This window comes from Neoarius graeffei, chromosome 3, assembly GCF_027579695.1.
Source record: "Neoarius graeffei isolate fNeoGra1 chromosome 3, fNeoGra1.pri, whole genome shotgun sequence".
NCBI classification, from domain to species: domain Eukaryota; kingdom Metazoa; phylum Chordata; class Actinopteri; order Siluriformes; family Ariidae; genus Neoarius; species Neoarius graeffei.
The window spans coordinates 116,933,434-116,950,865 of record NC_083571.1 but is presented as its reverse complement, the minus strand read 5'-3'; the positions used below and the strand labels follow the sequence as shown (position 1 = coordinate 116,950,865).

At 42.3% G+C, this 17,432-nt stretch overlaps 1 protein-coding gene across 2 annotated transcripts in view; it reads right to left on the bottom strand.

The window, feature by feature from the left end:
- otofa (otoferlin a) overlaps positions 1-17,432 on the bottom strand; it is a 238,015-nt gene that overhangs the window by 35,531 nt on the left and 185,052 nt on the right. For both annotated transcript variants that reach the window (XM_060917975.1, XM_060917976.1), the window contains exons 26-28: positions 15,705-15,866; positions 1,307-1,426; positions 1,019-1,180 (exon numbers count right to left, since the gene is read on the bottom strand). In XM_060917975.1, coding sequence (XP_060773958.1) covers positions 1,019-1,180; positions 1,307-1,426; positions 15,705-15,866 — 444 coding nt within the window. The remainder of the gene's footprint in view (positions 1-1,018; positions 1,181-1,306; positions 1,427-15,704; positions 15,867-17,432) is intronic.

Genomic DNA, 17,432 nt, shown 5'->3' with positions numbered 1-17,432 from the left:
TGGTTAGCGCTGTCGCCTCACAGCAAGAAGGTCTGGGTTCGAGCCCCGGGGCCGGCGAGGGCCTTTCTATGCGGAGTTTGCATGTTCTCCCCGTGTCCGCGTGGGTTTCCTCCGGGTGCTCCGGTTTCCCCCACAGTCCAAAGACATGCAGGTTAGGTTAACTGGTGACTCTAAATTGACCGTAGGTGTGAATGTGAGTGTGAATGGTTGTCTGTGTCTATGTGTCAGCCCTGTGATGACCTGGCGACTTGTCCAGGGTGTACCCCGCCTTTCGCCCGTAGTCAGCTGGGATAGGCTCCAGCTTGCCTGCGACCCTGTAGAAGGATAAAGCGGCTAGAGATAATGAGATGAGATGAGATGTCTGAGCAGAATATTCCATAAGAGAGCACTTTTCAGATGACAAAATAAAACCTAATGAAGGCTACTAATGCAAAATGAAGAAGTGAGTGTGACAGTCAAAGTGTCCAGAAGAACTGTGGCTGGTTCTGTAAGATGCTCAGTAAAACCTACAGATCATTTCCGCATAAAACTGCACTCACTGGACCGGAGACGGATGTATTTTTTTAAGCTAAGGGAATTTCGTCTTACACCAAATATTGACTTTGTTTCATTGATTATGGCTTACTGATTACTGTTTATAGTATTTTTTAATGTTGAAACATTTCATTTCACTATTTTAACCTCCTAGGGCTTAGTGGTCATATGCGTGGACAGCACTTTATGGAAATTCGGAACAAGAATCCACACATGTGGACATACTTTTTCTCTAAAAGTACATCTTATCAAAAGATGATGCTTAGTTTTTATTCTAATCAGGTTCTAATAAGCCCAAATAGCAAAGAGAAATAAAAAATGCATGTAAAAAACAGCTTGGGCCTTAGGAGGTTAAAGCCATTTTTGGTCTACAGCATTTCTTTACATGTGCCTAAGACTTTTGCACAGGACTGTGTATATAAACATCCTGCTGACTTAAAATTGTTTGCTGGGATGCGAGCTATTTACATCAGCAAGAACTCACCACTTCAAACCATTTGACCAGAGTACTGAAATTTGGATTTTTCTTGTAGTTTTGAATCAGGGATGATTGGACACTTTTTCCTGCACATTCGACATCCACACGAGGTTTGTCCACATGTGTCAGGTTAATCCGCTTTATGTCCCTCAGGCCCCAGAACAGAACCTACAGTGTGAGTGATGGAGAAGTTCAGTCTGACACAGCCTTTCAAAAAAATACTTAACCCATACTAACCCGACACAGGTAGTCAGATTATGGGCAGTGTGCAAATATGTTTATTAAGATTTTGACCTCTATGCGGTATTTGCTGAGGAGAGGTCGTATTCCCAGAGGCACCGGTAGGATGGGGCCATGGTCTTCATCGTTTGGCCCATCAAGAGGAGGGAGATCTTTTACTCCTGCTGGTCCAATCTGTGTATGGGAAAGCATTCAGTAACACCAACTAAATTGTCCTTAACATCTCGTTGAAATACAATATAAATATCTTTCAAGTGCAACAGCCAGAAACCAGATCAAATCAATGGCATTAATTACAGAAAAACAGAGGAAAAAATCAAAGAGGTGTTTAAAGAAACAGTTTGAGAGAAGTTCCAAGATATGAGGGATTATAAAGTTTAAAAATAGTGCTCAAACTTTTCGCAGACAACAAAAGTTATATGCAGATAATTTTAAAGGTAACCTGCCTTTCAGATTTTTCAAGTGTAGGTCATAAAAAGAATTTTCCCCGACACCCAATTATTTTTGTTTAGTGACTGAAAGCTACTGAATTCGAATCACAGACTTCCAATTTTATTAGTTTTTTTTATAGAACAATTATTGAATTTATCTCCATGAGGCACTAAATTCTCCATTATTTTTTCCTGCTTCCCCATGACCCAATTCAAGATACTACGTCATGCATCACATGGTGGGCTTTCCCCGTTCACACAAGGCATTGTGGGATACAAATTTGAAACAGGAGAGAAAAATGGAGGACGTGAGTGTGCGAATGAAACGTGAAAGAGCGACTACAGTGACAGAAAGAAAGCGAGAAGAAAAGACGTTATGTTATATACAAAGGAAAGGAAATGCAGGACCAAACTAATAAATATGGGCGCTCAGCGAGCACCTCGGTGTGATCAGCTGTTCGTTTAGCGACAGAATGATGGAACTGTCAGTGCACGCTCAAAGGGAAACCTGTAGATGGCAGTAATGCAACACTGTGGATGCCAGCTGCCGTAAAACCCAAAAGAAGAAGGTAAACCTGCGCATGCGCACACGGACTTCCTCTGTCTGCTTGACTGCGCCAAGCGAGCGATTTCATGCACATTATTTGCTTTAATCCCCTCAAATTAAATAACTTCCCAGCCACAGAATGGCCTGATATTTTGCGAGATATTACAGAAATAAACAGATATCACAATCACCACATTTCAGAGGGAACTAAATTTCACCGATTTTATGAAATCGAAAGGCCGTCTAGCTTTAATTGTAAAATAAATTCTACAGACCTCTTCTTCACAGATTTTTAAGGGCATAATTGAATAATAATAATAATAATAATAATAATATAGAGGGGCGGCACGGTGGTGTAGTGGTTAGCGCTGTCGCCTCACAGCAAGAAGGTCCTGGGTTCGAGCCCCAGGGCCGGCGAGGGCCCTTCTGTGTGGAGTTTGCATGTTCTCCCCGTGTCCGCGTGGGTTTCCTCCGGGTGCTCCAGTTTCCCCCACAGTCCAAAGTAGACCCCGAAGCCGTTTGTTTTCAGGATAATGGCTGGCTGATGAAATTATTGGCTGGCTAGCTGACTCAGCCAAAACCTTAATGGCTGCTGCAGCCACCAAAATGTTTATGGCTACAAATGGCTGATACTGTTTCTTCACACCTATGGTCTACGTTCAGTTGATTATAAGATGCAGTGTACTGGTTACACAGATACATAGGCTATTTCCACAACACAGTTTGGTTAAAAAACTGATTGTACTACAACAAATGGTGTATTTATGATAGCATTTATTTATAAGTTATTTATTTATTACATTTATTTATTATAAGTACTTAGATGTATTATTTATTATCATCATCATCATCATCATCCTCTCTCTCTCTCTCACACACACACACACACACACACACACACACGGGTCATTTAACGTGAAATCATATTTACCACAGGTCCCCTGGTCTCTTACTTCATTGTAAATATAAATCTAGCAAGATTGTAGTTCAATGCTAATAATAAGCTAATCTGGATTGTTCGAGGAAGGCATCTAGCTATCTACTCTCACTAGCAATGACCAGTGAAGGACTGGCAGCTATCTTACTATGATGAAAGTAGAGTGGTGGAGTACTTTTTTTTTTTTATCAATCTCGAAGTATGTGAAACAAACAAACAAACAAAAAATACCTTTACACTTTCCCTCAGCAGCGGCAAAGAATGCAGCCATCTCGTCGATATCGGAGTCGATTGATGCTCTGGGTGGGTTCCCGGGTTCCCCAGTGTATCGTGGTAACGGTGTGAGGGGCAGGAAGCCAGACAGGTAGTCACAACGGCAAGCTTGTGGTGGCTCTCTGTGCTGTGATATCAGTTCTAAATCTCTACAGTGTATGCCTATACGTCTCTATTGTGTTACTACTAGTGTGTACAGTTGATCATGTTTGTGTCACTTTTCTTGTAGCTCATGATGTGGATAAACCCATTATTTGATGTACACAATTCTTAGTGGCTCAGCCAAATTTTATTAGATAGCGGCTCAAATTGGCTTACAAAATTATTGGCTGGCGGCGGCTCAAATTCTAAATGGCGGTTTTAGCGGCGCCTGGCGGCGGCTTCGGGGTCTAGTCCAAAGACATGCAGGTTAGGTTAACTGGTGACTCTAAATTGACCGTAGGTGTGAATGTGAGTGTGACTGGTTGTCTGTGTCTATGTGTCAGCCCTGTGATGACCTGGCGACTTGTCCAGGGTGAACCCCGCCTTTCGCCCGTAGTCAGCTGGGATAGGCTCCAGCTTGCCTGCGACCCTGTAGAAGGATAAAGCGGCTAGAGATAATGAGATGAGATAATATAGAGCTCCCAGTGAGTGTAAAATGTGTTTGTAAGTGGCGGCCAGAGCTGTCCATCATTACTCATCACCAGGGCTGTCGACGGGGGGGACAACCGGGTATTTTGTCCCGGGCCCAGGCATCAGGGGGGGCCCAGAACTGGTCCCTCATGAAGATGCCATTAATCATTCTGTTTCATTTCAAAATGTGTTGATTTGGGGGAGAAAAATGTGCTATATTTGCATTCAATGAATGATTTCTGGTTCTTTTGCCTTTATTGTCTTCGAAAATAGATTCAAGAACCCACCTACCACCCCTAATGCAGAAATGGTTTGGTCTTTGATTAAGGCGCCAAATAACACGGCACTATTCCATCATAACGCTTCGACAATAAGCGTGCGAGCCCGTTTGCCAACATGCACAAGTCAGGAGCAAAGAAAAGAAAAGAGAAAAAGAGATGAAGAAGCCAAGAGCCTCAGGGGCTCACTGCATAGATATTTTAGAAAAGATTCAGATGATGCAGCTGAGCCAGGTAAAACACAGATAACTTTTTTCCAGCCCCGTAATGTAACCCCAGCACGCGCGACGCGCCATTCATAATTATAAAGTAGGGGATAGCAGGGTACACTGAGTGAACACTGAAATGCACAGGGCATTGAATTATTTCATAAACATATCGGTTTAATAACACTGTGTTGCATATATCTCAATGAAGCAAAGAATAGCACATTGGCCCGCAATCATATCCAAATGTTTTAGGCACGCTTGCTGAGCTGCGCTGAGCTGGACTCCGGTTAGCTGAAAGCCCGTGGAACGCTGCCTCTTGTTAATTAAACCTTATTTTGTTGGAAATCATCCCGTGTAGATACGACGGCATGTGAAATTGCCAGCTAGATAGAGTTTAATGTAACGAATGGGCTATAAACGGGGTGTTTTGAGGTTAGTCTGTTGCAAAACATTAAACTTTCGCTTAGACTGGATACTCTTCAAACAATTCCCTTGCTCAAGTGAAAAATGATAGGCCTGTATGAAAAGCGCAATTAATGAAAGTAGCCTAATAAGCCCTAAATGAATAAAACAACCTCTGTTTTATTGTTGTTGCTTACACGTTAAGATTTTGAAATCTTCTCGGTCCAGTTCTATATCCAGGGAACGTTGTAATCCTTTTGGTTTATCCGTAATAAACGTGTCAGCCCCCAGGTCAGATAGGCTAATGTTACGTGGTTGGGAGGGTGTCAATTTTTTTTGTAACATTCTAAATCGAGTACGGAAAGGACGTTTATGAAAAACAAGACAAAAAAATACACTGAAAAACTCACTGTACACATCACTAGTGGCACACACGGACTGGCCATCGGGAGTAGCGGGAGTTTTCCCGGTGGGCCGGTGGTTCAGTGTGGGCCGGCGGAGGAAAAAAAAAAAAAAAAACAGTTGCGCGCTGGCCTTTAATATGATAAGCAATGTTAACAGTTTCTTTAAGAAACTGTTAACATTGCTTATTACAGTTGCGCGCTGGCCTTTAATATGACAAGCAATGTTAACAGTTTCTTAAAGAAACTGTTAACATTGCTTATCATATTAAAGGCCAGCGCGCAACTGTTTTTTTTTTTTCTCCGCCGGCCCACACTGAACCACCGGCCCACCGGGAAAACTCCCGCTACTCCCGATGGCCAGTCCGTGTGTGATAGTGGTGATGCTTCTATGTTCAGATTTTGGGAAAGCCATAACTCCGTTCTCATTGAGGCCCAGTTCCATCCCGTAAACAATCATTTTGGTTTATCAACTACCTGCGCTCAAACATGTCACAGGAGAGGCTCAATGGGCTGGCTATGCTCTCTATAGAGCGCGAACTTGCAAAGAAGCTGGACTTCAATGACCTTATTGACGACTTTGCCACAGCAAAAGTCCGGCGCATTGCATTTCGCACCTGAACAGTTGCAGACTAAGGAAATGTTCAAACTGTAAAATATGTTGAAATGTTGAAATAAAATGGTTGACTGTTATAATGGGCTTGGAATACCTGTTATTTAAGGGTTGGAAAGACTGTGAAAAGAGGGGTTGGGTGTGGGTGGTTGCTGTGTGGCGATGTGCGTGCGCGCGTATGTGTGTGTGGGGGGGGGGGCACTCAGATTATTTGGGGGGGCCCACTCAGATTATTTTGTCCCGGGCCCAGCCAAAGCTGTCAACGGCCCTGCTCATCACTCAGGAAGCTGTATTTGTTATGCTACAGACACTTGCTGCTGCTGTTTATATTCACCATGTGCCTCTGTCAGAGGTTTAGCATGGTATGTTATAAAGTTTTGCTGTCGGTCATCCTGATATGTCCTTCATGCACAATGAAAAGTTTGTGTGCGCTGTTCATTGTGTGTGTTTTGTTTGTGTTTGGTGCATTGGTTGAACTGGGGTTTAGCATGAGACACTGATTACAGAGGCTAATGGTGCATGTTTGGCATGTTCTGTGCTACACACTTCCTGGTTCCCAAGTTGTTTGCGATGAGTCTTTTTTCCGCGAGTGTTGGTGTTAATTGCTAATCTTTTTTTAAATTTTTTCTACAAATAATTTTCCAGTATCCTCTTCATTTTTTATTGTACTTTCACTTTCCTTTTTGTACTTTCCACTTTTGCTTTCCTTTTTCCCTTTTTTCTCTCTCTTTTTTCGAAAGAACGCAGAGACCGGAAGCTTTCTTTTTTTTCTCCTCCTGCATAAAGACCATAAGCGGAGACCATCCACATCAGATCTGCTTTAATATCAACAGATCTTCAATTAAGGTACGTGAATCCTTTCATTATGGCACACCTTCAGCCTGTTCAGTGTGCTGAGTACAAGATGTTTAGTCATTCTTCCTCCATTGCTAGTGATAGCTTTATTTGTGATAAGTGCAGATTAGTTAGCTCTCTGACGGAGAAGATTATAGTGTTAGTGTGTATCCAGGCTTTAGAGAAGGCCAGTGAGAATGAGAACAGTGTAGTTTCTGTAGGGGAAAGTCTGGATGCCCTAGGTGGAGTTAGTAATCCCCCAACTCCAGCATTAGAGCCCTTACAGCGGGGCGAATGGGTGACGACTCGGTGGCATAAGCGTAAAGCCAAAGCTACCACTGAGGCTCACCCACGGGAGCACCACTCCTCTCTGTGTCACATGTCGAACAGGTTTGCTCTCCTTAGTGATGCACCCACTGAGGAACCTGAAAGAGCTCTGGTTATAGGGGACTCTATCATATGGCACGCAAAATTATCTCAGCCTTTAGGGGTTCCAGCAGCTTTAGTCAGGTGTATACCGGGAGTCAGGACACCGGACATAGCAGGTAATCTTAGGGTCCTAGGCAAGCACATGTTCTCAAAGATAGTTATCCATGCAGGAGCTAATGATATACGCCTTCGTCAGTCTGAGGTTACTAAGAATAACTTTGTAGAGGTGTTTAAATTTGCGAAGGCGATGTCTGATGATGATGTATGCTCTGGCCCCATCCCAATGTGGCGTGGTGATGTAAAACCCCGATTCCAAAAAAGTTGGGACAAAGTACAAATTGTAAATAAAAACGGAATGCAATGATGTGGAAGTTTCAAAATTCCATATTTTATTCAGAATAGAACATAGATGACATATCAAATGTTTAAACTGAGAAAATGTATAATTTAAAGAGAAAAATTAGGTGATTTTAAATTTCATGACAACAACACATCTCAAAAAAGTTGGGACAAGGCCATGTTTCCCACTGTGAGACATCCCCTTTTCTCTTTACAACAGTCTGTAAACGTCTGGGGACTGAGGAGACAAGTTGCTCAAGTTTAGGGATAGGAATGTTAACCCATTCTTGTCTAATGTAGGATTGTAGTTGCTCAACTGTCTTGGGTCTTTTTTGTCGTATCTTCCGTTTTATGATGCACCAAATGTTTTCTATGGGTGAAAGATCTGGACTGCAGGCTGGCCAGTTCAGTACCGGGCCCTTCTTCTACGCAGCCATGATGCTGTAATTGATGCAGTATGTGGTTTGGCATTGTCATGTTGGAAAATGCAAGGTCTTCCCTGAAAGAGACGTCATCTGGATGGGAGCATATGTTGCTCTAGAACCTGGATATACCTTTCAGTATTGATGATGTCTTTCCAGATGTGTAAGCTGCCCATGCCACACGCACTAATGCGACCCCATACCATCAGAGATGCAGGCTTCTGAACTGAGCGCTGATAACAACTTGGGTCGTCCTTCTCCTCTTTAGTCCGAATGACACGGCGTCCCTGATTTCCATAAAGAACTTCAAATTTTGATTCGTCTGACCACAGAACAGTTTTCCACTTTGCCACAGTCCATTTTAAATGAGCCTCGGCCCAGAGAAGACATATGCGCTTCTGGATCATGTTTAGATACGGCTTCTTCTTTGAACTATAGAGTTTTAGCTGGCAACGGCGGATGGCACGGTGAATTGTGTTCACAGATAATGTTCTCTGGAAATATTCCTGAGCCCATTTTGTGATTTCCAATGCAGAAGCATGCCTGTATGTGATGCAGTGCCGTCTAAGGGCCCGAAGATCACAGGCACCCAGTATGGTTTTCTGGCCTTGACCCTTACGCACAGAGATTCTTCCAGATTCTCTGAATCTTTTGATGATGATATGCACTGTAGATGATGATATGTTCAAACTCTTTGCAATTTTACACTGTCAAACTCCTTTCTGATATTGCTCCACTATTTGTCGGCGCAGAATTAGGGGGATTGGTGATCCTCTTCCCATCTTTACTTCTGAGAGCCGCTGCCACTCCAAGATGCTCTTTTTATACCCAGTCATGTTAATGACCTATTGCCAATTGACCTAATGAGTTGCAATTTGGTCCTCCAGCTTTTCCTTTTTTATACCTTTAACTTTTCCAGCCTCTTATTGCCCCTGTCCCAACTTTTTTGAGATGTGTTGCTGTCATGAAATTTCAAATGAGCCAATATTTGGCATGAAATTTCAAAATGTCTCACTTTCGACATTTGATATGTTGTCTATGTTCTATTGTGAATACAATATCAGTTTTTGAGATTTGTAAATTATTGCATTCCGTTTTTATTTACAATTTGTACTTTGTCCCAACTTTTTTGGAATCGGGGTTGTAGCTTACAGCAGGTTATGGTCGCTGAACTGCTGGTTGTCCAGGTGGTGCTCTGAAAACAGTGTGGGCTTTATAGATAATTGGGCTAATTTTGAGGGCACCGCTGGCCTGTTAGGGTGGGACGGTATCCATCCCATTCGGGAAGGTGCTGCTCTCATTTCTTGCAGCATAGGTCATAGTCTCAGAACAGGCCTGGTTAATTTCTGACAATCCAGAGCGAAGGCCAGGGAGCAGATGAATAGGCTAAACCGACTGTCTGCTAACTGCAGAGAGTCGTCACTCAGGGCCCACTACATTGAGACTGTGTCTGTTCCCCGAGCTAAACAAAAAAGTAGAAATATTCAGAGAGTTTGTTCCAGTAACCTAATCAATATAAAATTAGATCAGACTGACTGTACAGCCGCTGCCAGCACCTTTGATCTAAAGGTGGGGCTATTAAATATTAGATCTCTTACATCTAAAGCGCTAATGGTTAATGAACTCAGTACTGATCAGGAGTTTAATGTACTTTGTTTAACTGAAACATGGATTAAGCCAAATGAATATATAGCATTAAATGAAGCGAGTCCTCCTGGATACAGTTATATACGCCAGCCTCATCTAACTGGCAGAGGAGGAGGCGTTGCGGTTATTTATAATGATTATCTAGGTGTAACACAAAAACTTGGTTATAAATTTAATACATTTGAAGTTCTTCATACTAATATAATATATGTAGCCTTGAAAAATAGGTCTACCCAGTTAATTCCATTAGTTATCTGGTTATTTCCTTAGACGAAACTTTAGTTGTCAGAGATTTTAATATTCACTTCGATAACCCAGAAGACCCTTTGAAAACAGCGTTTGTGTCCATTTTAGATTCAGCAGGGATTAATCAGAATGTCATAGGACCGACCGATAATGGTGGTCACACCCTCGATCTAATACTAACATTCAGGTTAAACGTAGAAAATATAGTCACACTTCCACAGTCTGAAATGATCTCAGATCATTATCTCATCTCATTCAAAATTTGTCTGAGTAATAATATATGCACCTCACCACGCTACTGTATTAAATGTACATTCATGTCAACCACTGCACAGAGCTTTATAAATGATCTCCCAGAGTTATCAACTTTGATTGGGTCACTGTCAGCCCCTGCAGAACTTGATCAGGCAACTGAATGCTTAGAGTGAATGTTCTGCCATACTTTAGATAATGTAGCTCCTCTTAAAAGGAAAATGGTCAGAGACAAAAAATTAGCACCCTGGTATAATGATGACACTCGCACTTTAAAACAGACCACTCAAAAGTTGGAACGTAAATGGCGTCAAACAAAATTGGTCGTGCTCAAATTAGCGTGGAAGGAGAGCTTCCTGAAGTATACCGGTAGAAAAGCTCTTAGTGCTGCTAGATCAACATATCTCTCCTCCCTAATAGAGGATAACAAAAATAATTCTAGATTCCTATTTAATACTGTCGCAAAATTAACCAGGAATAAGTCCACTGTAGACACATGCACACCTGCAGTATGTAGTAGCAACGACTTCATGAATTTTTTTAATGACAAAATTGAGAATATCCGACAAAAAATTCAAACTACTAATTTAAGGTCAGACAATGTAAGTGACCCTGTAATTAACAATATAACTGTATCAGATCAGCAATTAGAATGTTTTACTCCCCTTAGAGAAACTGAATTACTTTCATTAATCTCCGCATCAAATGCCTCAACTTGTGTACTAGATCCCTTACCTACACGTCTGTTCAAACAGATAATACCTGAAGTAATTGAACCGCTTCTAAAAATAATAAATTCTTCTCTTATGATTGGCTATGTACCCAAATCCTTTAAACTAGCAGTTATCAAACCCCTGATTAAAAAACCTGACCTTGATCCCTGTCAGCTGTCCAATTATCAGCCAATATCAAACCTCCCCTTTATCTCCAAGATCCTTGAAAAAGCTGTGGCACAGCAGTTATCCTCATATTTACATAGGAATAACATCCATGAAATGTATCAGTCAGGATTTAGACCTCATCATAGCACAGAGACAGCTCTGGTTAAAGTAGTAAATGACCTACTGTTGGTGTCTGATCAGGGCTGTGTCTCGCTGCTTGTGTTGCTTGACCTTAGTGCAGCATTTGATACCATCGATCATTCCATTCTTCTGGATAGACTAGAAAACGTTGTGGGACTTAAGGGAACGGCCCTCTCCTGGCTCAGGTCTTATTTAACTGATCGCTTTCAGTATGTTGATGTAAATGGTGATTTTTCTAGACATACTGAGGTAAAGTTTGGTGTTCCACAAGGTTCTGTCTTGGGTCCACTGCTTTTTTCTTTATATATGTTCCCTCTGGGTGATATTATTCGTAAACATTGTATTAGTTTCCACTGTTATGCTGATGACACACAGTTGTATGTTTCTGCAAAACCTGATGAGAGACACCAGCTTAATAGAATTGAGGAATGTGTGAAGGACATTAGACACTGGATGCTTATTAACTTCTTTCTGCTTAACTCTGACAAGACTGAAGTACTTGTACTCGGACCACATGCAGCTAGAAGTAAGTTTTCTGATTACATAGTAACTCTGGATGGCCTTTCTGTTTCTTCACATGCAACAGTAAAAGACCTCAGAGTGATTATTGACCCCAGTCTTTCATTCAAAACTCACATTGATAACATCACCCGGATAGCTTTCTTTCATCTCAGAAATATTGCTAAGATAAGAAATTTAATGTCACTACATGAGGCAGAAAAACTAGTTCATGCTTTCGTTACCTCCAGGTTGGATTATTGTAATGCCTTACTGTCTGGATGTTCCAATAAGTGCATAAACAAGCTCCAGTTAGTTCAAAATGCAGCAGCAAGAGTCCTTACTAGAACTAGAAAATATGACCACATCACGCCTGTCTTATCCACACTGCATTGGCTCCCAATCAAATTTCGTATTGATTATAAAATACTACTATTGACCTTTAAAGCACTGAATGGTCTCACACCACAGTACCTGAGTGAACTTCTGGTCCTCTATGACCTGCCACGCCTACTTAGATCAAAAGGTGCAGGCTATCTGCTGGTACCTCGTATAGTGAAGGCTACATCAGGGGGTGGAGCCTTTTCTTACAAAGCCCCACAGTTATGGAACAGCCTTCCAAGTAATGTTCAGGAATCAGACACAGTCTCAGCGTTTAAGTCTAGGCTGAAAACATATCTGTTTAGTCAATCCTTTTGTTAATGGTGTTGATGAGGTAAAGGTGTAGATCTGGAGGATCCTCAGACAGAGTGTTTTGGTAAACTGGGATGTATGGATGCTGTCAGTCCCCACTCGCTTGCTCACTCGAGTTTGTTGACTGTGTAGTGGCTGGCTGCTTTATGTCCCGGGGCTCCCTCATGCCTGTGTTACCTTCTGGCTCTCCCCTTTTAGTTGTGCTGTCAAAGTTAGTTTTGCCGGAGTCCCTGCTTGTACTCAGTGCAATATGTATACTGTTCCTACTTATTCAGGTGACATGGGGCATACCTAACAACCTGTGTTTCTCTCTCTCTCTCTCTTTCTCTCCCCCCCAAAAAAAATCTGTCCCTCTGAGTTACATATCGGTCCTGGGATCGAGATGCTGAACCTCTTCTGCTCCTCAGACCTGCCTGATCCATCCTAGTGCCCTGTGTCTGGTTGGACCCTCATCGCATTGCTCCTGTGGAGGACAGCCCCATGTGGACAGTTGAAAGTCACACCTGGAGGACGCTCTGGACCCTTACAGTAATGCTTTTATGGCTGAAGACTACAGTTGACTTGCTAACTTTAGGACTGCAGTTGTCATGAACAGTTTTGCGCTCAAGTTTCCATCAGTGAAGAGTTTAGAACATCAATGAAACTGACTTTATGTTAAAACTGTTAATGTTATAGTCATGTTGTCTGTTGTTGCGCAAATGAGGATGGGTTCCCTTTTGAGTCTGGTTCCTCTTGAGGTTTTTTCCTCATGTCATCTGAAGGAGTTTTTCCTTGCCACTGTCGCCACAGGCGTGCTCATTGGGGATAGATTAGGGATAAAATTAGCTCAGGTTTTAAGTCGTTCAAATTCTCTAAAGCTGCTTTGCGACAATGTTTATTGTTAAAAGCGCTGTACAAATAAACTTGACTTGACTTGATATCTGTGAATGGCAAAAGTATGTGAACATTTGCTTTCAGTATCTGGTGTGACCCCCTTGTGCAGCAATAACTGCATTGAAATGTTTCCGGTAACTGTTGATCAGTCCTGCACACCGGCTTGGAGGAATTTTAGCCCGTTCCTCCGTACAGAACAGCTTCAACTCTGGGATGTTGGTGGGTTTCCTCACATGAACTGCTCGCTTCAGGTCCTTCCACAGCATTTCGATTGGATTAAGGTCAGGACTTTGACTTGGCCATTCCAAAACATTAACTTTATTCTTCTTTAACCATTCTTTGGTAGAACGACTTGTGTGCTTAGGGTCGTTGTCTTGCTGCATGACCCACCTTCTCTTGAGATTCAGTTCATGGACAGATGTCCTACATTTTCCTTTACAATTTGCTAGTATAATTCAGATTTCATTGTTCCATCAATGATGGCAAGCCGTCCTGGCCCAGATGCAGCAAAACAGGCCCAAACCATGATACTACCACCACCATGTCTCATAGATGGGATCCATTCTTATGCTGGAATGCAGTGTTTTCCTTTCTCCAAACATAACGCTTCTCATTTAAACCAAAAAGTTCTATTTTGGTCTCATCCATCCACAAAACATTTTTCCAATAGCCTTCTGGCTTGTCCACATGATCTTTAGCAAACTGCAGACGAGCAGCAATGTTCTTTTTGGAGAGCAGTGGCTTTCTCCTTGCAACCCTGCCATGCACACCATTGTTGTTCAGTGTTCTCCTGATGGTGGACTCATGAACATTAACATTAGCCAATGTGAGAGAGGCCTTCAGTTGCTTAGAAGTTACCCTGGGGTCCTTTGTGACCTTGCCGACTATTACACGCCTTGCTCTTGGAGTGATCTTTGTTGGTCGACCACTCCTGGGGAGGGTAACAATGGTCTTGAATTTCCTCCATTTGTATACAGTCTGTCTGACTGTGGATTGGTGGAGTCCAAACACTTTTGAGATGGTTTTGTAACCTTTTCCAGCCTGATGAGCATCAACAACGCTTTTTCTGAGGTCCTCAGAAATCTTTGTTCGTGCCATGATACACTTCCACAAACCTGTGTTGTGAAGATCAGACTTTGATAGATCCCTGTTCTTTAAATAAAACAGGGTGCCCACTCACACCTGATTGTCATCCCATTGATTGAAAACACCTGACTCTAATTTCACCTTCAAATTAACTGCTAATCCTAGATGTTCACATAATTTTGCCACTAACGTAACTAATGTAATATTGGATAATTTTCCTCAATAAATAAGTGACCAAGTATAATATTTTTATCTCATTTGTTTAACTGGGTTCTCTTTATCTACTTTTAGGACTTGTGTGAAAATCTGATGATGTTTTAGGTCATATTTAACAGAAATATAGAAAATTCTAAAGGGTTCACAAACTTTCAAGCACCACTGTATTTGTACCCTTTATATAGTGTTTTGGAACATATACAGTATTTTTGGCCCTAAAATAATAATCATAATAATGATAATAATAATAAGCCCTAAGGGGTACATTCGCGTAGATTGTACCTTGGGGTACAGAAGGTGTAATGTTCAGAGCATAGTCTGTAAACATTACTCTGCAAAACTGTGTATTTGTTTACAACCATGTTACGTTACTTATTTTTTTTTATTTTTTATTTTTAGTTTTCACGGTGGCGGCACGGTGGTGTAGTGGTTAGCGCTGTCGCCTCACAGCAAGAAGGTCCTGGGTTCGAGCCCCGGGGCCGGCGAGGGCCTTTCTCTGTGGAGTTTGCATGTTCTCCCCGTGTCCGCGTGGGTTTCCTCCGGGTGCTCCGGTTTCCCCCACAGTCCAAAGACATGCAGGTTAGGTTAACTGGTGACTCTAAATTGAGCGTAGGTGTGAATGTGAGTGTGAATGGTTGTCTGTGTCTATGTGTCAGCCCTGTGATGACCTGGCGACTTGTCCAGGGTGTACCCCGCCTTTCACCCGTAGTCAGCTGGGATAGGCTCCAGCTTGCCTGCGACCCTGTAGAAGGATAAAGCGGCTAGAGATAATGAGATGAGATGAGTTTTCACGGTGCTTGGTGTACTGTGTATGGGATTTGATGTCTGGTGTTTGATGCTATACTCGTGTTGACAAGGAATAAAATGCATCTGCACCCAACAGAGATTCTACAGTGTTAGTAAATAATCCCACATTATTTTCAAAAAAGCAGATTAAAAATAAGCACTGGATAAAACCCATAGACCTTATGTAATGAAATAAAGATATAAACTTTGTTTTCCGGTGTTCAAGTGTTTATGAGATATATTGCCTTGCACTTATGATCGGGTTCCCCATGGTGGTATAATAGCAGCACATTACTTAAATGTATATCATAAATAATATTGTTCTGGCTATTTATTGGAACCATAAGGCTTTTTATTCTCGAACATTAAACATTCATGTGAGCAGTTACCACTTGCACATCTGTACCTGTAGAAGCTCAAAGGCAGCCAGCAGCTCTCCTGCACAGGCGTTTCCTCTATAGATCTGGTAGTACTCCAACTGGGGAGGGAAGCGTGGGGGGCCGTAATGCTCATCAACCATCTTAGTTATAGGCTTGGCAAAAGTTCGGCCGATGAACTCGGCTTTTCCCTGCATATGAAACACACAGATGACACACAGATAACAATCTATTCATTAGCACTGGATGTCACTGTTGGGAGAAACCTGCAGGAATGACTTTAGAGACTCTTACATTATATTACAACTAGAGATATCAATTCAGCTGCAAGAAGCATAGCTCAGATTTATAAATCATCTCACTTTTGTTACTTACAAAATGACACAGCTCTAATGGAAGCTTATCTAATACACTATATTAACTGCAATGACATTTTAATCATTATTACATTAAGTGCTTTAACAGAAGTTTTGGAAATGAGAATTTTGTGAAGCGTTATCAACGTTACTTTCAAGCATGAGACAAAAGCAAATAAGCACTCAAAAGCCTTGCTGCTATTTTCATTGCAAAATTGCTCTTAACTCCCACACTCATTACAACACCAACAGCATCAGTGCACTTAGGATAATTTATACTAAAACGTAAACTCCAAATTAAACAAACATTAACACTCCGAATTGCAAAGAGAAAGGAATTGCAAGTGAGCGAGGCAAAAGGAACCATGTGAGGGTGTTTTCAGTGGTGCCACTGGACTATCCTATTTATGACAAACCTGTCTTTTCTTTGGGTCTCGTCCCAACACAGTCCACATATTATATACTTTGTGAAGATTAGCTACCTGTGTAAACCAGGGATTTAATGCTTTTCACAGCCAGGTAAATTACACAGATTCCCTTCATCCCAGGACAGATTTATTTAATGAAGATAATATGAGATTTACTGTATGTTCCGGAGATATTGGAGAAGGGCGGCACAGTGGTGTAGTGGTTAGCACTGTTGCCTCACAGCAAGAAGGTTCTGGGTTCGAGCCCAGTGGCTGACGGGGGCCTTTCTGTGTGGAGTCTGCATGTTCTCACCATGTCTGTGTGGGTTTTCTCCGGGTGCTCCGGTTTCCCCCACAGTCCAAAGACATGCAGGTTAGGCTAATTGGTGGCTCTAAATTGACCGGGAATGGTTGTTTGTCTCTGTGTGTCAGCCTTGTGATGATCTGGTGACTTGTCCACGGTGTACCCTGCCTCTCACCCATAGTCAGCTGGGATAAGCCTCGGCCACAACCGGCCGTACGTGCTCCTACGGCCGGTCTGCGTGCAAAAAACGCAAAGAAACACATGGAGGGCGTGCGTGTGACGTGCTGATTTTCGAGCCGTAGACTGGCCACAGACCGGCCGCAGAGGTTCTTTGTCATGTCAAACAAACTCTACGGGCGCTTACATTTTTTTCAGGTTGCAAGACAAACTTACGGCCTCGTGTGTCTTCCGTACGGCCGACGTGCGTCTTTCGTACGATTTGCTGGTGTCAGGTTTGGGCAAAATGTCAATTTTTTTCGTACGTCGCACTTGCGGACTCCGTATGTGTGTCATGCGCCCCACATACGTAATTAGTGCGGCCAACGCACGTTCAGATATTTCGTATGTCATCCATGCGTGTCAAGTAAGTCGGCCGTGCATTGGCCGTACGGCGAGAGGGCGTCAATTGCACGAAAACTCGGGTATATATGTCAGCCTCTAGCTGTGTGGGGATCTTATTTTTATTTTTGC